Source organism: Lynx rufus, unplaced genomic scaffold (assembly GCF_022079265.1).
Source record: "Lynx rufus isolate CCGP_SWC_20201006 ecotype Redwood Valley unplaced genomic scaffold, mLynRuf1.p SCAF_13, whole genome shotgun sequence".
Classification (NCBI taxonomy): Eukaryota; Metazoa; Chordata; class Mammalia; order Carnivora; family Felidae; genus Lynx; species Lynx rufus.
Window position 1 is genome coordinate 17,400,790 of NW_025814827.1, and position 22,990 is coordinate 17,423,779.

General features: G+C 36.0%; 1 protein-coding gene across 1 annotated transcript in view; it reads left to right on the forward strand.

Annotated features, from left to right (window-relative positions):
• The window catches only part of ADAM10 (ADAM metallopeptidase domain 10), a 137,700-nt gene that overhangs the window by 67,181 nt on the left and 47,529 nt on the right, over positions 1-22,990 (forward strand). The window contains exon 5 of the mRNA XM_047075053.1: positions 14,151-14,251. Within this exon, the coding sequence (XP_046931009.1) occupies positions 14,151-14,251 (101 nt within the window). The remainder of the gene's footprint in view (positions 1-14,150; positions 14,252-22,990) is intronic.

Sequence of the window (22,990 nt, forward strand, 5' to 3'; positions counted from 1 at the left end):
CTCATAATTACACTATCAAGTATAATAGGCACACATAGTCCCCTCTCCACAACTTAATATATGAAGAAACTTAAGGCTTAGAAAACATGTCACTTTATTATGGATCTTGTATTCTTAACCGTGTGCTTTTCTGCTTCACACAAGGGAAAAAACTGTCAATTCTAACATTACTCCAAGGATTTCTGGGGCTTTTCTGAAATCTGTAAGCTGCTCTAAAATGACACATTTGCAACTTTTGTGGTTATAAGCCAGATTCTCTCCTCAATATATTTAGCAAAGGATATTCTACTTTATGACTAATTAAAAGGGAAAGATTGGGGCGCCTGGGTGGCTCATTTGGTTAAGCATCCGACTTCAGCTCAGGTCATGATCTCGCGGTCCGTGAGTTTGAACCCCGTGTCGGGCTCTGTGCTGACAGCTCAGAGCCTGGAGCCTGCTTCCGGTTCTGTGTCTCCCTCTCTTTCTGCCCCTCCCCCGTTCATGTTCTGTCTCTCTCTGTCTCAAAAATAAATAAACGTTAAAAAAAAATAATTAAAAAAAAATAAAAGGGAAAGATTTTCCTTTAATGTATGTTATTATTTTCATAGAATTTTCTTAAGTCCTAATAATTTATTTTCACAACTTAATTACTGTGTGATTGTTTAGATCACTGTGTACATGCTTGAGTGAACTTAGTGTCCGTGTGTCCGTGTGTGTGTGTGTTATTCTCAGCAGAAGTAAATGACCTGTGAGGTATACCACCTTTGGGTATACCAACTTTGGGTAGGCATTCTGATGAGAATTTGGTTACTCTTCTTTTAATACTGTTTTTGCACCTGTTGGCATAAATCTATGAAGCCACCATGGAGAATGATATTGCTGTTCTGGAGAACCTTAGGGAATGGGTTCTGAGGTGGTACAAGAACATAGGCACAGTTTTCAGTGAAAATATTTAATAACTTCTCCAGTCGCTTTGATACTCAGATGTGGTGGTGATAACCACATGTATTTATCATCTTAAATTCACACTTGTTCAATTCTGTACTTAGTAGTAAAAAGCACTTTCTTCTAGTACATAGAAGTGTGAACAGTTATGACAAGGGTCAGAGTACCACTTAATCCCTTGTTCATGGCTTGTAAATTTGTAAATTAGATAATCTGCATAAGCAGTCTTGCTTTCTTGCCTATTTATATTCAGACATTACACTAAGAATTCATTGATGTCACTGTTTTTGGTTTCAGCAGCTTAGGGAGTGTTAGAATGTGGATTTAAAGGTGGCCTTGTAGATCATCTAGTTAAAACGGTTTCAGGGTTTAATTCATTTGGTCAGGATCATACAAGTTAGTGACAGACGTGGTAGGGAGAAAGCACAAGAGGTAATGTGTCAGAGAACTGAGGCATGCCGTGTGTATGAGAGTGGAGTAGAAGGGAAATCAAGATGATGCACTAGAATATTTTTGTGACCTTATGGGAAGGTCTTACTTTTTTTATGCAAGTAAATAGGTCTCAGTTTCTATGTATAAAATGAGGGCATTAGACCAGATCTTTAATATCCCTTATCTCTTCTAAAATTGGATGATATCTAACTACTTTTTCTGTAGAGCTGGAAATATTTTTGATTTTGCTGATTATCAAATGACTATATAAAAATTACATTTTTGCCTGTAAATGAAGTAGAAGTGTGTCCACTGCCATTAACATTTTTCTTTTAAACGGTTGTGTAATATTCTGTTGTTTCATTGGTGAATGTATTGTTTAGCAACCCATCAACTACATGGACATTTAAATTCTTCCCCCCTTTTTACTATTAAACATTGCTGTGGTATACATTATCTTCAAAACTGGTTATATGTAATGTATACTATTTGATAGTTTTTTGGCATTTGTGTACATCTGGGAAACTATTACCATAGTCAAGATAGTGTATGTATCCATTTCCCCCCAAAATCTTCCTCCTACTCAGTGTAGTCCTTCTCTTCTCAACCCTTTTTTCCTCAGGCACTAAACTGCAGGCTAGTTTTCATTTTGTAGAATTTTATGTAAGTGTGATTTTATATTATGTACTCTTTTTTTTTTTTAAGTTTATTTATTTTTGAGAGAGAGAAAGAGAGAGAAAGCACATGCTCATGAGTGGGGGAGGGACAGAGGGAGAGGGAGAGAGAGGATCTCAAGCAGGATCTCTGCACAGAGCCTGACATGGGGCTTGAAGTCATGAACCACGAAGTCATGACCTGAGCCAAAATCAGGAGTCAGATGCTTACCTGGCTGGGCCACCCAGGTGCTCCTGTATTATGTACTCTTAAAAAAAAAATCTGACTTCTTTAATTTAGCACAATTTTTTTGAGATTCATCTATGTTTTTGTGTATATTAATAGTGCATTACTTTTTATTGATGAGTAGTATTTCATTGTATGGATGTTTATGCATTCACCTGTCAATGGACATTTGGGTTGTTTCTAGTTTTGGGTTATTAAAAATAAAAACTCTAGGGGCGCCTGGGTGGCGCAGTCGGTTGAGCGTCCGACTTCAGCCAGGTCACGATCTCGCAGTCCGTGAGTTCGAGCCCCGCGTCGGGCTCTGGGCTGATGGCTCGGAGCCTGGAGCCTGTTTCTGATTCTGTGTCTCCCTCTCTCTCTGCCCCTCCCCCGTTCATGCTCTGTCTCTCTCTGTCCCAAAAATAAATAAACATTGAAAAAAAAAATAAATAAAAACTCTAAAGCTTTTGATAGTAGCCCATCAACTACTGATTGATTAAACATCATTTTACATATGATAAATTTGAAAAAAGACAAGAGGATGAAATATATACTAAGGACTTTTAAATGCCTTGGTCTGTTACCTGAGCTCTAGAAAGGAGACATTTTGGAAACTTAAGATGAACCTTGTGGAAGAAACACTGATCTTATAGATTCTTTTTCCCCCAAACCAACACTCATCCTTCGAAATGCAGTTCAGAAATAATATTTCTAGAAGTCTTTTCTGGCCCGTCAGTTCTGGGTGTCCTCTCTTTACTGCCATTTATGTATCGGTGAGTTGTTGCTGTGTTTTGAATCCAGCAGTTTACAGGTCAGTGGTCCATATGATTGACCTCTGAGAAGAGGCATGGAAGGAAGACAGCTGTTGACTGGATGAGTAATTAAATTCAACCAATATTTAACTGTTTATGAACTGTGGATAATTGCGGCAACACTTAACACTTGGTGAATTTAAATGGATTCTTGTTTATATATGTCTAATATCCCAGCTAGACTGTAAGTTCTTTGAGGATGTGTACTCTGTATCTATTTATTCTTGTATTGCTGATGTTTGGTAACTTAATAGTTTTTTTTTTTCTCATTACTTGTTTTGTAAAGAAATTGACGCAATGAAAAATAACACTGACATACAATTAGGAAATTTATGTGCATACACGCCCTCATTTTGAACAGGTTCTATTTTATGTGAATCTGTAAAGTAGTTAGGGATTTAGAGCACACCTTCATGTAGAAACAGTTTTAAGTTGCAGACAGTTCCTAGTTATTGCGGATGGAATGAAGGCCAAAAGGAGGTTATTGGAGTCAGCAGTTTATAGGTGTTTGGTTAATGGATGACCTTTGAAGAGGAATGGAAACCAGCTGCTGACTGAAAAATTAAATTCAACAAATGTTTATTGATTTGTGAATGTATAGGAAGGATTAAGACTTCAAAAGAAAATCCTTCAGGGGAATTTCCAGTCAGTAATATCGTCAGAATGTGATAAATGCTTAAGCAAAATGTCATCAGAGTATGAGGGTAGTGCACACTGAGGGAGCCTTAGGGATCCTTAGGAATACTTCTTAGGGGAGATGGCATTTGACTTGAACCTTGAACATAGGGTAGACTTTTGGCTGTTAGAGAAAAGAATCTCTGAAGACAGGAGAAAGGTAGCTATTACTCTGGCTGATAATATTTGTTTTTAGCAACCACAGCTCAGGGACTTCAGAAAAGAAATGAAACTGGCATCTTCCTTGGCCTGGACTCATCCATTTTCTCTATCCCAGACTGAATAAATGGAAATAATGGTCATGTTGATTCAGTATGTTACAGGTTTTCAATACACGTTTCAGTTGTAAGTTTTACAGGTTTAATGATTAATTATTTTAAAAATTTGAGTGTGGTTGACACATGATTATTTATTAACATTATTTGAGTGCCTAATTTGTATAAGATAGTTTGAGATCCTGTGGACACAGAGGGTCTTATCCTAATGCACCTTAGAGTCTAGTGATTCTCTTTATAATTGATCAGAATAATAGAGCAACAATTCTCCTACTGACCTGATGCCCATGATCTGCTTGGCTCCCAACACTAACCCTTTCTTCTTAAAAACCAGGGATGGGGAAGGACATGCTTGTCTCAGCTTCCCATCTCTGTTTCCTGGGAGATGAGTATTGTGAATATATGTGGAAAAGGGGACCATCTTCAGCTTCCTCTCCTTCCCAGGGACAGTCATACTATGCCTTTCTTCCCGTGCTGTCCCCACCCTCCCCAAATAGAAACTGGATGTGGAGAATGGGGACAGGGTGTTTGGGAGAAAGGGACTCCTATCCCCTGGAGTTAGAAGAAAGGACATTTGGGGTGTGTCCTAGCTCTTCCTTTATTCCTCCAAACTCCTCCTCTGTTCTAAAATAAAATAAAATAATAAAATAAAATAAAATAAAATAATAAAATAATAGCCTACTTTCCCTTTTTACTCTCCATCAGTGAATCCTTGTTGGTTTTTGGCAACTTTAGGAATAAATGGCATTTTTGTGGGCAAGAAGCCTACCCACCTACCCTCCAGATATTAACAAAACAGCTTTTTGTTCATTGTCTGTCTGTGGAGTCCGTCTGTTTTAAACTCAATTAATACAATAAAAATTAGATTATTTCATTGGATTTGGTAATTTATAGCATGTTAATGGAGAGATTACACCAAATATTTTGACTGTTAGAGTCATCTCATAGGCAAGACCTTGGTTTTGCAGTCACATTTCATTTTTTTTTTCTTTTAAAGTTTATTTATTTTGAGAGAGAGAGAATGCATGTCCTCACACACCAGCACATGTGCAGGAGAGGGACAGAGAGAATCCCAAGCAGACTCCGTGCTATCAGCGATCATGCGGGACTTGATCTCACTAACTATGATCATGACCTGAGCTGAAACCAAGTGTTTGAGGCCTAACCGACTGAGGCATCCCTGCAGTCAAAATTCTAAGTCAGTCACAGTGAGGTGGGGGAAGCCTTACTGGGAATAGTGAGGATGCAAGGTCTACTCTAGTTAGGATGCAGTAAGCAGTGGGTGTTTTATGTACCAGTTCTGTTGGACAGAGAATCTGAACAGTAAATATTTCCCTCTTCCTGGAGTGGATGATTGAGAGTTAACTGGAACTGTTTCCTGCTTGAGGTAGTATCACAATATATGTATTATTTATATTTGTCCCTCCTACAGCAAAACAAAAGCAAGAGTTTGGCATGCAAAAGAACTGGAAGAAAGGCAATAGATTTAAAGCTGATCTTTGTTATAAATAGGCTGAATATTCTACACCAATGATTCATTCTTTGTGAAAGAATATGCTGTTTGGCCTTTTCAGGGGAACTACAGTGCATCCTATGATTTAGCATCACAATGAGGGCTTATTCATTAGTTGAACAAAGGCTTTTTCTAGAAATGGGAATTATATTGTCAGTAATTTTAGAGGGAAAATGTCATTGTCCATTTTCATAGTTAATGTGGTGACCAGGGAAAATAGGGTCTTTTAGAAGTTTTGAAAGTATGTAGGGAAAATTCTACACTTGATTCCTTTTTTTTTTTTCTGTTGGGGCAGTTTTGTGCTGACAGGATTTGAAGCATATGTAAATATTGTTTTGTTGCTTTGGAAATATATTTTTTACCCTAAATATCCAACTTTCAAAAAAGTATATCTCTAGCTGATGATATATAAAATACAATTTATAAAGAAATAAAACACTATATTTTTCTTTAGATCTAATTCTTCATGTTTCTAATGTTTTAAAGTATGGTGTACTAAATAATAGTTTTATTATTTTCATTGTCCTATGGATTTATAAATAATAGGAGTTTTAGTATTGAGAGTTTTACTATATTTAGTAAAAAGGTATTAGTATTTTAGTATTTAAATATTTTAAAGCCTGGGAACAATTATAATTTTCCCCATTGATATTAAGATCATAGTTTGCATAGTTTCAGCTGGCACGATCAGTTTTATTGCTGCTGTTCATGTGGTAAAGCAGTGAGTGCCTACAGTTAACTGGGTAAATAAGATTGAGAATGGACTCTGGAAATAAAGTATCCATGCCAGGTAGCACAAAGGAGCTGCTAGGAGTTACAGATTATGATTTTTGAGTGAGAATAGTCATAGTTACCAGTTTTTTCTAGGCCTATTCATTTGCAGGGGTGTAGGTAGAAAGTTCATTTTAAACAGGATTTGGTTGAGAGTTGGGATTGGGAAGGGAAAGGAAGTTTTAAGCCAATGCGGTGAAGTAATTATAATAATCGACTATTGGATTTAAGCTGAATAAACAGAAGAAAGAATATTCATAGATAGTGAGCAAGGTGGTAACATTGGTAGATGGAAAGTTTTTAGTGGTGTTGCAGGATAGTTGGAGGGAGTGTTGTGAAAACACAGCTCATGGAAAGAAAGTAGGATGTGCAAGTTGAGACTGTAAATGGGTTTCACTTATTAGTAATGACAGGTTCAAAAGAATTATTATGTAAGTGAGAACTTCAGGTAGGAGAAGATCATTGGAGAAAAGGTTAGTGTACTGGAAGGATCATCAACATTAATGTTGGAATCACTAAGAATTATGTTGGGATGATGTTGGAGAGTGACAGTGAGTTAAGAGCTAAAAATAAGGAAATAAAGGGAAGTAGTGACCTGGGGGGCAGCAAATACCTATAATGAGTTAGAGTAGTTGGTGGTATAGTCTCATGAGTATAAAAGCTGGGTTACAATGACAATAGTCCTTGAGGGTCCCAAGGCAGAAGGTGGTAGATAGTTGTGAGTGTTTAGAGACATGAGGGGCAGGGGAATGTCTTCCCTAAAACAGGAAGAGTTTTGGGTCCCCCCCCCTTGATTCTTGCTGGAGCCTGCCTGATGGAGTTGGACAGTGCTGCAGGAGTTTCTTGACTCTCCCAGGTGGTGGACCAGAGGAGGTGATTTTCTTAAACATAGGTAGTCTCTTGATTCCAGCCATACAACTTATTGGAGGTGGGATGAGGCTGAGTGATCTTCCTATAGGCCGTCCTTTCACCCTGGGGAATAATGGCCTGCTAGGTGATGGTTGTGTTCTTAAGTTTCTACTGGCTTCCTTTCAACTGCTGCTGATGTTAGCCTATAGATGGTGTGCTATTATACTAGTATTTGCTTGACTTCTTTAAAATATATATATTTTTAATATTTATTTTATTTTTGAGAGAGAGACAGAGTGTGAGTAGGGGAGGGGCAGAGAGAGGGGAGACACAGGATCCAAAGCAGGCTCCAGGCTCTGAGCTGTCAGCACAGAGCCTGATACGGGGCTTGAACTCACGAACCGCGAGATCATGATGTGAGCTGAAGTTGGACACTTAACCGACTGAGTCACCCAGGCGCCCCCATATGTGTTTGACTCCTGACTGTGGAGGAATGGTAGAAAGAAATCTACCCTAACATCAGCTACATGTATAGTGTCACAAATATGTATGTGTGGGTACACCTATGTATGTTTATTTATGTCTGTAAATATATTAGCTTTATGTATTTTATCAAATAGATGAGATACCCTTTAGGCAGTACTTGTTTGCTTACCTTAACCTTTAAAAAAAATTTTTTTTAATGTTTATTTATTTTTGAGAGAGAGAGATGGAGTGTGAGCCGGGCAGGGGCAGAGAGAGAGGGAGACACAGAATCCGAAGCAGGCTCCAGGCTCTGAACTGTCAGCACAGAGCCCTACACGGGGCTTGAACTCACAAACCGCGAGATCATGACCTGAGCTGAACTTGGACGCTTAATCAACTGAGCCACCCAGGCACCCTTGTTTACCTTAATCTTAATGCTCAAATGCCGAGCATCAGTGGCAATGTATTGATGACAAGAGTGTCAATGTGTCTAGTATTATTAATATCTGGAAAGTATTTATATTTTATTGGGTTACTATATAATAGGGACTGCTGGGTTTATATAAATCAGACGTGTATATTCTTCTTTGGCTTCCCTTATTGTATTAAAGAAAATGATGTTACACTTTAAAACAGGGACATTTTTGTTTTGTATATGAATTCAGTAAGATAATACATTAAATGCCATGCACATTTACTGGTTCAAATGTTTGGAAGTTTAAATTCTCTTTTCCAGAAATACTTTGTAGTAGCTCTTTTTTGCCTGTGTAGAAACAGATTAAAAATATATTTGTTAGTGTGTTTTGAATGGAGGTAAATCCCAATTCCTATCATGATCAGATTATTTTTGTTATTTCTCAAGTGTGAATAGTATCAAGCTAATCAAATGATTTATATCTTGAAGTATTTTAGTTGAACTAAATTATATATAATATATATATAAGTTATATATAACAAAAATGTTATTTTGACATATGTATCATGTGGTGGACTTATAACCACATTGCTAACAAGCTTCGCAGCTCTTTTGCTTTCTAAAACTGAAAATCTTGCATTGAGTAAATTTTGAAAAACTCTTTGAACAGTGATAATAGTACATTTCCCTAAGCATGTAAAATATTTTATCTGGATAGTATAGGATTTATGAGATTTATCTTTAGTTAAAAGATAGCATTATTACTGTACTGTATCAGTCTTCAACTTAACTATATGATGATTTTTTGGCAAGAGTTCTGACTGGGGATAAGTGAAAAGTAGTTATAAATGAAAACATTCAGAAAATGACAGTAAATACTAACACTGCTAAAGAATTTCTGATATCCTAGTCTAAGATTATTTTGGTACTGTTGGTGATTGGAAAAAATTGCTAAATGCCATTGGAAAGCAGGTATAAATGAATTGTTCTGTTCTCCTTGACAAACGTTTTCACCATGTATTAAGGCATTGCTAACTGCAGTACCAAATAGCTCCCATATTCAGTGACAAAATGCACTAAAAATTCATTAAACTGTGACAATGTAATGTGAGTATTCCTTATTAGGCAGCTTTTCTTCAATAAGTAATTCAGGAATCTGGGATACTTTTTAAAAAAAAAAATGTTGGGGCGCCTGGGTGGCGCAGTCGGTTAAGCGTCCGACTTCAGCCAGGTCACGATCTCGCGGTCCGTGAGTTCGAGCCCCGCGTCCGGCTCTGGGCTGATGGCTCAGAGCCTGGAGCCTGTTTCCGATTCTGTGTCTCCCTCTCTCTCTGCTCCTCCTCCGTTCATGCTCTGTCTCTCTCTGTCCCAAAAATAAATAAACGTTGAAAAAAAATTAAAAAAAAAATTAAAAAAAAAATGTTTACTTTTGAGAGAGAGAAGAGAGGGTAAATGAGAAGGGAAGGAGGCAGAGAGAAAGGTAGACACAGAATCCGAAGCAGACTCCAGGCTCTGAGCTGTCACCCAGATGCAGGGCTCGAACTCACAAACCGTGACCTGAGCGGAAGTTGGATGCTTAACCCACTGAGCCACCCAGGCGCCCCAAGAATCTGGGGTACTTTATTTCATGCTGTTCCCAGGTTATCTCCCAGGAGACATTCAGGTGAAAAGAGCATGGAGGATCCTGGTTAGTGCACTTCCCTACTGCTCACATTCCTTCAACTTGATCTTGGCTATATGTCCTACCTAACTTGGAACGGAGCTGGAGAATTCAGTCTGCCTTTGAACACAGGATAATGAGGAGCTATTGGTCAATGGCTGCCAAACTAAGCCAAGAGTAAAAATGTTTATTATTTTTTTTAATGTTTATTTGCTGAGAGAAAGAGCTTGAGCTGGGGAGGGGCAGAGGTGGGGAGACAGAGGATCTGAAGCAGGCTCTGTGCTAACGGCAATGAAACCAATGTGGGGCTTGAATCCTAGAACCTGAGGTCATAACCTGAGCCGAAGTTGGATGCTCAACCAGATGCCCTGTAAAATTGTTTTTCAAGTAAAAATTTTGAATAGTTAAAAACTTTTTTATTGGTTAAGTGACATACTGATATGAAGGTTTTTTGGGAAGTTTATATATTTTAGTAAACACATTAGTCCCTCTGCCCCCATATTCTTTCTTTCATTCTTCCCTTTCCTCTTTCTTTCCTTTCCCTTCATTTTCTTTCTTCCCTCTCCCCTTTCCTTCCCTTGCCTCCTGTCCTCTCCTCCTGTCCCTTCTCCTCCCCTCCCATCTTTTTTCCTTTCTTATTTCTTTCCTTTTCTTTTCTTTTACTTTTTCCTTTTTCGTTTCCTTTACCCTTTCCCTTTCCATTTCCCTTTCCCTTTCTTTTCCTTTCCTTTCCTTCTAGTAGTTGCATGGCATGCGGGATGGGGAGACCAGGGACATTTAGGGAAAGTTCACTTGAAAATTGATTGTAATGATTTGATCACAGGGTTTGTTTTTTGAAAGGCTAAGTTAAATAGTTTTTTATTTGGGAGTGGGGTCATCAGTGTTCCATGCTCATGTGTCTGTGCTCATGTCTGTGTGAGAGATAGCAATTTGGATTTGGCACTATTAAGATGGTTTTAAGAAATATGATAAATCAGAACTATAGTTTAAAATAGTTCTTTTTTTAAAGTTTTTAATTTTAAAGAAAATACAGTTAACATGCACAGTTGTATTAGTTTCAGAGGTCAAAATAGCTCTTTTTGTGTATGTTTTGGGAGATGTTTAATTCAACTATAAGAATTTCATCAGATGGTAAATATATATTTATTTCATTGAATTTAATTAGCCTGAGTAAGTGGTGAAATAGATTCTTATTGACTTAAATACTGACTTAATAAACAAATCTAAATTAGAGCACCGCACACTGACCCATTAATGGAAAAATAAAAACATAATGTACTAATTGAATCATAAATTTAGTTGCTTATCACATTGGAACAGAAACTAAACTTTTGAAAATGTATAGTTTCATCCATTTTATATGGCAAAATATTTTGTGTATCAGTAATTCTGAGTACAGTTTTTACTTATCTGCCTAGTTGCTGTCACAGTCATCAGCAGAGGGGTTCCTCCTTATACACATTGTTATCTTAGATAAACCATTTCCTTAGCCAGGAGTTCAGGGAAAACTAAGCCAAAGAATCAGTCCACATTCTTCGTGACTAGAGACTGGACTGTCCTAGCATGGGAGTAAAATAAAATAGTACAAAATTATGGATTTATAAATAATATCAAACTCTGAACCTGGCTTTTTTAATAAAAATTAAAGTAAGGAGCAAAGTTTCAAGGGATCTAAATTCTGTTAACTGCAAAAGGTGTTGAAGTATGTGTATAAACTTGTCTATGAGTATGCCTGTATAATTTTTCCTTATTTATTAAAATGAGTGTTCTTGGTATGGAGGAACTTCTTCATGTGGTGGTTCAGGCAAGTTAGATTCCATTAAGAATCTGGGCAAGGCTTATTGGGATATTTTCAGGTTAAAATTATAGTATCAGAAGATGGTATTGTGGTGATAATAACCCCAAATATTCTAAAAGGTGAGAATTAAAAATCTGGGCATATTCATATTGAAAAACTTTTCAGCCTTTGTGGTAGATTCTTATTAGATACATGTTGGATGATATTGTATTTTCCCACAGCCAAACTTTGAAATGGTAAAATAATAAATGTGTTAATTTTTTTCTCATTTAGCACTTCAGTTGTGTGTTTTCCACTTTGAAATCATTTAAGTTTGTTCCAACAATATTGCAGTCTTTTAGTCCTAATTTTATTTTGAAAATTTCAAATGTAAATTCATCCCCTAAAACACATATCCCTAAGCATATGTACATTTTCCTAAATAGCTAGTAGTGTTTCACCCCTAAAAATTTTAACATTAATTCAATAATACCATATACTGTACAGCCTAGAATAACATTTTTTCAGTTGTACTAAAAATACCTTTTTGACATTTGTTTATTATGTCTTTTTTAGTGTCTCTATTGCCAGGCTCCCCACCCTTAGTTCTCAACTTTTTCTGTTTTTTTTCCCTCTTTAAGTGACATTGCTGATTTTCACATGTCTAGGTCCGTGACTTAGGATATTCTGCATTTTGGTGTGTGTTTGATTGTTTATTCATAATTAGATTCAATGAGCATATTTTGTCAAGAATACTGTAGACGGAAAGCTGGGCATTCCTTATTGCATTGCGTCAAGACGCACATATCTTTCTACTACTGGTAGTGCTTCGCTTCATTACCTGGTAAATGAAGTGATCATTACCACATCTTTAGTGTGAAGTTATCTTTTTCCTTTATAATTAGTAAGTAATTTATGGGGTGATACACTCAGTGACCATGAATATCCTGTTACCTCATATCTTTCACCTAGTGGTTTTAGTATCCATCGATGATCCTTACCTAAGTCACTTTATACATGTGAGGTTATAAAGTGGTACCTTTTTAAGTCTATCATCTCACATTTATTGATTAGAATTTTACAGCTTTTGCAGTCTTGACCTCTAATAAAAAACTAATTTAAAGTTTAAGTCAGAGTTATTAATATCAGTAAATGTAGGTTGTCCATACCACTACTTCTTAACTGCCAGTTTAAATTTGTATTGTATTGGGGCACCTGGGTGGCTCAGTTGGTTGAGCGTCCGACTTTGGCTCAGGTCATGATCTCACAGTTGGTGAGTTCGAGCCCTGCGTCGGGCTCTGTGCTGATAGCTCGGAGCCTAGAGCCTGCTTTGGATTCTGTGTCTCCCTCTCTCTCTCTGCCCCTCCCCCACTCATGCTCTGTCTCTTTCAGAAATGAATAAATGTCAAAAAAAAATTAAAAATAAATAAATAAATAAATAAATTTTGTATTGTATTATGATGAGCACTGGGTGTTATATGTAAGTGGTGAATTGCTTAATTCTGCTCCTGAAACCAGTATTATACTATATGTTAACTAGAATTTAAATAAATCTGAAATAAAATTATTACTATTTCCAAAGAAATAGGCCACTAGTATCCACTATAGGTTCTAGATTTTTTTTTTCTTTTTTAAAAAGTTTATTTATTTTGAGAGAACGAACGTGAGGAGGGAAGGGGCCAGGTAGAGAGGGAGAGAGAGAATCGCAGGCAGGCTCCATGCTGTCAGTGCAGAGCCTGTCGCAGGGCTCCATCTCACAAACCGTGAGGTCATGACCTGAGCCAAAACCAAGAGTCATAGGCTTAACCAACTGAGCCACCCAGGAGCCCCAAGGTTCTAGATTTTCTTAAGAAACTGCCTGCAGTATTTCTAATTATAGTTCTGTGTATTATGTCTTAAACTACTTAAGGACTTTTCAGTGCTTCCCCTCTCACCCATGTCTTGGTATTTTTATTTTGACAGTTCTCTTAATTATGGTAACTTGATTAAATTATGAAATATGTTCATGAATATGGAGAACCCTAATAAGGGAGAAGTACATGAAATTTGAGAGAATGGAATAAACTTTTAAAAGACTAAACTAAAATGGAACAGCTATCTGGAAATAGAACCAATTCGGTTAAAAATAATCACTGCTTAATTATAAAGGGAAAACAAATGATGATAAAATTGTTCCTGGCTAATAGCATTCACTTGAATTACACATGGAAGAAATTTAAACTCAGTCTGCTTTTACTATGCCATGGAGCATGTTCCTAAATCACTTTTCCTTGAGTCCAGTTGGTATTCATTGAAGGAATTCAAGCCAGTAGAATATTATATTAGTCTAACTGTAGTTCAGCTTGAGGTGTACATGTGCAGCATATGAAATTTAATGTGGAGGGAATGTTATAAATTACAAAATGAAGTAAATTTCAGTATTAACATACTTCATATATCTGAAGCAGGAAAGGTTGGGAAAATTAAACCTAGAATAAAGAATATTATTGTTCTTTTTTAGAATTCACAAATCATCTATATGACAAAAATCTAGAGACCAGTGATATTTTATTGAGGGAAAACTTACAAACCTGCCAGGTTTTAAAATGAGAATGCTCAACAAGCATTGGTGGCTTTCATGAATTGTGACATTGTTTTTCATTTATCAGGTAATTAGTAATATCAAGCATGTGATAGTAATGACATTGCTTCTTTGTGTTGTAGACTATCCCCATAAATATGGTCCACAGGGGGGCTGTGCAGATCATTCAGTATTTGAAAGGATGAGGAAGTACCAGATGACTGGTGTAGAGGAAGTAACACAGGTAAGGATTTTAATACTAGCTTGCATTTAAGAAATGGAAATGGTCTTCGGCATGTGTTCCTGCATTAAAAAAACATATGTTCTGGAATTTCTGAAAGATTTATGCCTCTGTGGAGAGATGATGATGATTATAAGTTAAAACTTCTTTAAAATTCTTTTAATGTTTATTTATTTTTGAAAGAGAGAGACAGAGTTGGGGAGAGGCAGAGAGAGAGGGAGACACAGAATTCAAAGCAGGCTCCAGGCTCTGAGCTGTCAGTACAGAACTTGACGCGGGGCTTGAACCCACAAATCTTAAGATCATGACCTGAGCTGGTTGCTTAACTGACTGAGCCACCCAGGCGCCCCAGTGACTATTGTGTTTTTTTTTTAAACTCTTTTTTTGACCTTCTTAAAAATAGTTTTCAAAACACAAATTTAAATGAAAAAATTGTATTTATGGTAAACATTTATTATGTATTTTGTCATCCTTCTATAAGTAGTAAGATAGAGTAATGTTGCTTGAGTTTCTTGAGTCACAAATATAGATTTGTGCATTTCTTCATCTGCAGAGTGGGACAAACAATTCTATTTCAGGGGATCTTTCAAATACAAGTGAGATTTTATTTTTACATTTGTTGAACAGTTATGTATCAATCTTCTAACATGTTAAAGACTGGTAGGTTCTGAGAGTATGTGGAAATGAAGATACAAGCTTGTTCTCAAAAAGTTAATACAACTTGACCTTTGAACAACATGGTAGGTAGGGGTGCCGACCCTCATGCAGTTGAAAATCCACGTGTAACTTTTGACTCCCCCAAAACTACTAATAGCCTACTATTGACTGGATACCTTACTGATAACACAAATAGTTGATTAATGGATTTTGTATATGATCATATAGTGTATTATTACAGTAAAGTAAGCTAGATTAAAAAATGTTATTAAGAAAATTGGGAGGAAAATACATTGACAGTACTGTAGTTTATGTATGGAAAAAAAACCACATATAAATGGACTCACACAGTTCAGACCTCTGAAGGGTTTGTTCAGGGATCAACTGTAGTTTAATTGGAGACAGAAACAATTGAGAATGATAAGAGATAGAGGAGGATTAAGCATAAAAGGAATAGTTAATTTAGTCTAGGATGTATTTGAGGACAGCAATCAGAAACTAAAAGAATAAGGAGAAGTTAGGTTGGCTGCAAAGAGATAGGAAGACAGGAGGAGTAGTGTATACAAAGGAGAGATAACAAGACCAGTAAAAATTTTTAACTCCAGGGGCGCCCAGCTGACTCAGAAGACAGTGAAAGAGCATGTGACTCTTGATCTCAGGGTCATGAGTTTGAGCCCCTTGTTGGATATAGACATTACTTAAAATAAATAAGTCAAAAAAAAAAAAAAAAGAATTTTTAACTCCAGGGTGGAGTGCAAACCTAGAGACTAAGAGACTAATTAGAAGTTGTTTCAGTTGACAATAGTGGCCTGTACTAAGGTATTGGTGATATGAATAGAGAGGACAAGACTATAGATTGCTAAATATAAGAGTTTAGCAGTGGCTCGATACAATATTCATATATGAAAGTAGGTTGCATTTCTTTATATCAGCAGTAGACTACCAGAAATGTAATGAAAGAGAGGACATCATTAATAATAGTATCAAGAATACCATGTATTGAAAGAAGCAGTGTAACAAAGGATTATAAGGGTTAAATAAGGAAAACTGTAGAACTTTGGAAGAAATGTTAAAGAAGATTGATTTTAAATAAAAGGAGAGATATACCATATTTGTGGAAAATAATACCTCATATTATAAAAATACCAATTTTCCTCATATTGATTTGTAGGTTCACTGCAATTCCAATATAAATTACAACAGGGTTATTCACACCACACGATGGGTTGAGAATGTTATACAGAAAAGTAAAGGCTAAGAAGAAGTAGCGACCACCTAAAGATTGTAAACTGTAAAGAGGGATTTACTCTGGAAGATTTTATGACTGATTATAATACTTGAGAGTGTGATATTAGCATAGGATGAACAAATTGACCAGAGGAATAAAATTGAATACTGAGGAAGAGACCCATACACGTGTGAAACTTTGTTGTTAAGTAGTAGAGGTGGAATCTCAAATCAATGTGGAAAAGTAGAGACCAGTGAATAATTGGAGCCAGAAAAAAAAATGTACATTTGAAAAAAAATGAAGTCAGGTCTCCATCTCACATCATGTATAAAACTCCAGATATATTAAAGTACTAAATGTCTAAATGAAATCTTTGAAACTTAGTGGAAAAAGTAAATAGAGATTTTAACTTCCAGCTGTGATGAGATAACTGATTTCCAACTAGACTACTTGCAAAATATATGAAAGAATTGTCTCTCTAAATCTCTCTGTGATTTCCCTGAAGGGTTTGTTTGTTTGTTTGTTTTTTGTTTTTTTTTTTGGCTGGTGGCAAAATTTTAGGTATGGCACAGAGGAAGGGGATCTCAAGAAGAGTAAGAAGTACATAGCAGTCTTGCTGAGTTGAAGAGACAAGTAAAAGTTTAGGGAGGGTGAGGTATCTGGACTTAGGGCAGAGTACCTGAGAGGAGAGGATTACACTGAGAAAAAGTTCCAGATATCTGGACAGAGGTTGCCTTGAGTTTTAGCTGAATACTCATCTGTTGGATGCATAGGGTGAAATTCTATTAGACAACTACTAGAGAAAGACAAACTACTGGAGAAACTATAAATTGAACAACTGTAAGGAATTACACTTGGTCGAGATCCCAACATGCTAGGAGTAGGTTGACCTTACCCTAGAGTAAAGACTACTCCAAGCCTTCCTTTATAAAGCTGAAAAATGAAGCTTGAGAAAGATCAAAGTGATTTCAAGTAAATTAGCTCCCTGTCAAAATAAAACTCAATAATATTTATTAAAGGAAGACACAGAATGCAGATACTCAGCAATGTAAATATCTAGTAATGTTACATTTGAATGTCTAACATTCAAAAAACATTACTGGATGATAAAAAGATAAAAATGTGATCAGAAACAGAACCAAAAATTACAGGCATTAGTACACAAGGACTTTAAAACAACTATCATTAATATGTTCAAAGAGTTACAGAAAAACATGAAAACAAACAGGAGAGAATAGAAATTATAATAAAGACCCAGATGTAAGTTATAAACTATGAAAAGTACATTTTCTGAATTGGAAAATTTAATGGAGAGACTTAAGAGCAAATTAGTTATTGCAGAAGATAACATGAGTAAACTTGAATAAGGGACAGTAGAAGAATAGAAACAATCCAAATCTAACTGGAAAGAACGAAAATAAAGAGAACAATTGGATTCCAAGGAGGAAGGAAAGTAGAAAAAAATATTTGAAAGAGTAATGTTTCCAGAATTTTAAGATATAAAGAAAAATTTTAACCCATAACCTAAGAAGCTCAGTGAAACTTGAGCAGGATAAACATAAAATCATACCAGGACATATTAAAAAATCAAATTACTGGAAATGAGAACATCAGAAAAGCAGCCATAGAGGGGCACCTGGCTAGCTCCATTGGTGGAGCATTGAATCTTGGGATTGTGAGCTTGAGCCCCACGTTGAATGTAGAGATTACTTAAAAATAAAGTCCTTAAAAATAAAAAGCCATAGAAAAGAATATACGTTTACATACAGGGAAGCAAATATTGTAAGAAAAACTGCTTATCGCACATTGCAAACTGAAGACATATATGGAATGACATCTTTAAAATGTTGAAAGAAACCTTTCCAACTAAGATCCTTTATTCTGTGAGAATAATATTTAAAAATGAGTGCGAATTAAATATCTTAAAATTTATTTTAATGTTTATTATTTTTGAGAGACAGAGACAGAGCATGAGGTGGGGAGAGGCAGAGAGAGAGGGAGACACAGAATCCAAAGTAGGCTCCAGGTTCTGAGCTCTCAGCACAGAGCCCAACATGAGGCTCAAACCCATGGACCGTGAGATCATGACCTGAACCAAAGTCAGATGCTTAACCGACTGAGCCACTCAGGTGCCCCTAAAGATCTTTTTTAGGCAAAAGCTGAGAGAATTTGCTTCTAGGAGATTTACATTGCAACAAATGTCAAGGGATGTTTTTCAGGTAGAAAAAGAATACCAGATGGAAATGCAGATTTATACAAAGAGGTGAAGAGCCTAAAATAGTAAATACATAGTTAAAATATAAAGGACATTTTTATCATTTAAGTACTTTCTTTAAGAAGATGATTATTTAAAATAGTAACAATGTAAAATGAATTTATAATATACGAAGAATCAAAATTTATGATAATAGCACAAAGGATAAGAAGGGGAAGAGTGGAAGTATATTGTTGTAATCTTCTTAACACTATACAGGAAGCAGCATAATTTTGTCAGGTAGAATCAGCAAACTCAGCAAACTACAGCCCTTGGGCCAGCTGCCTGTTTTGTAAGTAAAGTTCTGGAACGCAACCACAGTCATTCATAGATGCATGTTTGTGGCTGCCTTTGCACTATACTGGTAGAGTTGGGTAGTTGTAACAGAGACAATGTGGCCCAAAAGTCTTAAGTATTTACTGTCAGTCCTTTTAGGAAGATGTTTGCAGAAATGTCCCCTGTCCTGGAATTAGCACTGAAAAAAATAGTGGAGATACATTTAACAGGGCAATAAAGGAAATCATATGTACAGTTGACCCTTGAACAACATGGGTTTGAACTGCACAAGTCCACTTATATGTGGATTTTTTTTCTGTAAATACTGTACAGTACATAAACTACAGCATTGTAAATGTATTTTCTCTTTCTTCTGATTTTATTTAGCTTTATTATAAGAATATAGTGCATAATACATATAATACGCAAAATACATTTTAACTTACTAGTAATCGGTAAGGCTTCCAGTCAACAACAGGCTATGGTATTTAAGTTTGAGGGGAGTCAAAAGTTATATGTGGATTTTCAACTGTGTGAGTGGTCAGCATCCCTAATCCCTGGGTTGTTCAGGGGTTAACTGTAATTTAAAATATTCAGTTAATCCAAAAGAAGGTAGGAGAAAAAAAAGAACAAAGAACATATGGGACAAATAGAAAATAAATACCAAGATGGTAATTTTAAATCTAACCATATTAATGATTACATTAAATGTCAATGGACTACACATATTGATTTAAAAAGCTGAATGTAAGAGTGATTAAAGAAGTAAGACCAAATCTGTCTAAAAGAAACGCAGTTTAAATGTAAAGACACAGAGGTGTGCCTGGTGGCTCGGTCAGTTAAATGTCTAACTTCGGCTCAGGTCATGATCTCACGGTTTGTGGGTTCAAGCCCCACATTGGCGTCTGTGCTGGCAGCTCAGAGCCTGGAGCCTGCTTTGTGTTCTGTGTTTCCCTCTCTCTCTATCCCTCCCCTGCTCACACTCTGCCTCTGTCTCTCAAAGATGAATAAATGTTAAAAAAAATTTTTTTAATGTGAAAGACACAGTGTAAAAGGATAACAAAACATGTATCATACAAGCACTCATCATAAGAATGTTAGAGTAACCATATTAATATCAAAGAATGTATATTAGTTTACAGAATATTACTGTAGACAAGGGGGGGGACATTTTACTTCAAGAGAAATAATCCCTAAAAGTTAGTTAATAGTGCAGTTATTAATAGAGCTATGAAATATATTAAGGAAAAACTGACAAAACTGAAAGGAAAAATGGAAAAATCTACAAATTATAGTCAGAGGTACACTCATTTCTGAGTAAACAAGTAAGTTGACTGATAAGTTGATAGAGCAAGTAGACAGAAAATCATTTAGGATATAGGGCACTTGAACACCACTCTGAACCAACCCAACCTAATTGACACTTAAAGAACTTTCCACTCAACAGTAGCAGATACATATTCTTTACAAGTGTACATGAACATTTGCTAACATATGCCAGGCCCATATTAAGTCCCAATAAGTTTAGAAGGATTGAAGTTACATAGAATAAGTTCTTAAGTCTCAAGGAAATTAAATTAGAAATCAGTAATAAAAAATTTGGAAAATCCTAAAATTTTTAGAAATTAAGTCATATGTAAATAAGACAATTGGAAAATAATGCAATTGGAAAACATTTTGAAGTGAATGATAACAAAAATACAAGACAATAAAATTTGTTAGATTCAGCTTAAGTTGTATAACCACTGAAAGAAAATTTAAATGCAAGAAATGTTAAAGGATGTTCTTTGGGTGGAAAAAGGTGCCAGGTGGAAATTTATGTCTATACAAAGAAGTAAAGAATGCACATTAAACATCTGCTAACAACAAAGAATGTAAAGTCTTAAATGATCATATTGGAAAAGAAGAAAGATCTAGAAATCACTCATACAAGCATCCACCTTAAAAAGCTAGAGAAGAGGGGTAGCTTGGGTGGCTTAGTTGGTTGAGTGTCTGACTCTTGATTTGGCTCAAGTCATGCATGATCTCATGGTCATGGGATTGGGCCTCTTGTTGGGCTTCTGAGCATGGAGCCTGCTTAAGATTCATATTCTCTCCCTCTCTCCCCCTCTCTCTCCCTGTCTCTCCGTCTCTCCCTTCCCCCTCTCTCCCTCCCTCTTTCTCTCTCCCCCCCCCACTCCCTCCCTTTCACTCTTTCCCTCCCTTGGCCCCTCTCCCCCACTTGCACACTCTCTCTTAAAAAAAAAAAAGCTAGATTAGGAAGTACAAATTGAACTCAAAGTATGAAGAATAAAACAATAGGTAAGAAATATATCAATGATATAAAAACGAGAAAAATCAATAGAAAAGGTTAATATAATTGATAAACTTTTAGCTAGTCTGATCAAGAAATAAAGAGAAAACACAAATTAATAGTGTCAGGAATGAAAGAGGGGATATTACCATACACATTAGTAGTTTAAGTTTTCAGTACATTGAGCCAATAAATTCAACAGCCAACTTAATAGGCAAATTCCTTTACACATACAAATTAAGAAAAACAAGCAAAAATAGAATAGTAGGTGTGTATACCAGGAGATTAGATTGATACTTAATAATTTTCCGTTAAGGAATGTTCAAGCCCAGATATAGTTTCACTCTTTTTTAAAAAAAATTATTTAATGTTTATTTTTGAAGGACACAGAGAGAGAAATAGGCAGAGAGAGAGGGAGGCACAGAATCCAAATCAGGCTCCAGGCTCAGCTGTGAGCACAGAGCCCGATGTGGGGCTCGAACTAATAAGCCATGATATCATGACCTGGGCCAAAGTTGGACGTTTAACCGACTGAGCCACCAGGCGCCCTGTAGTTTCACTCTTGAAGTCTAAACATTTAAAAAATAATATCAATCTTACCCAAAGCCCTTAAGAAAATAAAGGAGAAAGGAAAACTTAGCACGTTCTGTCAGGCCAGCATTATCCTGATACCCAAAGACATTGTAAGAAAACTAAACTACAAACCAACTACAAAACAAACTACAAACCAACATCCCTTATAAATATGTATGCAAAATTTCTTAAAATATTAACAAGTCAAACTCAGCAATATTTAAAAGAAGATAACACATCACGGTCATAGCACAATTAGGCAAGAAAAAGAAATGAAAGGCGTGTAGATTATAAAGAAAATAAACTGCATTTATTTGTAGGTGAATTTAGAGTATGCTTAGAAAGTCCTAATGAATCTAGGAAAAGTTACAAAATTAGTAAGTGAATTTTCCAAGGATACAGGATAGATAAAAAGTCAGTATGCAAAAATCAGTTGTATTCTGTATAGTACCAATGAACATTTAGAAAATGAAATTCAAAAAAACCCTCTAGGGGTGCCTGGGTGGTTCACTTGGTTACACATCTGACTCTTGATTTTGGCTCAGGTCATAATCTTGTGGTTCATGAGTTCAAGTCCTGCACTGGGCTCTAAGTTGACAGTGTGGAGCCTGCTGGGGATTCCCTCTTTCTCTCTCTCTCTGCCCCTCCCCCATGCTCTCTCACCGTCTTTCTGTCTCTCTCAAAATAAAATTTAAAAAAACCTCTAAAAGTATCATTAAGAATATAAAATACTTAGAATAAATTTAATAAGATACGCACAAGGCATATATATGAAAACTGTAAGACATTGCCAAGAAGAATAAAATATCTTAATAAATAGAGGAATATATTGTGTTTATTGTTTGGAAGACTCAATATATCAATTCTCCCCAGGCTCTTCTGTAGAGTCAATGCAACACCTATCAAAATCTTAGTGGGGATTTATCTAGTAATTGATAAACTGATTCTGAAAGTTAGGCTGAAATGTAAAGGATCTAGAATAGCCAAAAGAACTTTCAAAAAAGCACATGCTAGAGGATTTACACTGCCTGATATTAAGACTTACTATAAAGCTATAGTAATCGAGATAGTGTCCTCTTGACCTAAGGTTAGATGTATAAATCAATGGAACAGAATAGAGAGTCCATAAGGTCAGTTGATTTCCTCAAAAGTCCCACGGTAATTTAAAGGTGAAAAGAGCAGTCTGACAAATGGTACTGGTATAATTAATTGGATATCCGTATGGAAAAAAAAATCGAACCTCAACCTATACACTTAACACCTCATACAAAATTTAACTGAAAATAGATAATGAGTCTATATACTTAAGGCTAGAACATAAACTTCTAGAAAAAAACATAGAAGTTTTTGTGACTTTGCCATAGGCAACAATTTTTTAGGACACAAAAATACCCATTCTAGGGGCACCTTGGTGGCTCAGTTGGTTGAGCGTCTGGCTCTTGACTTTGATGCATTGAGCCT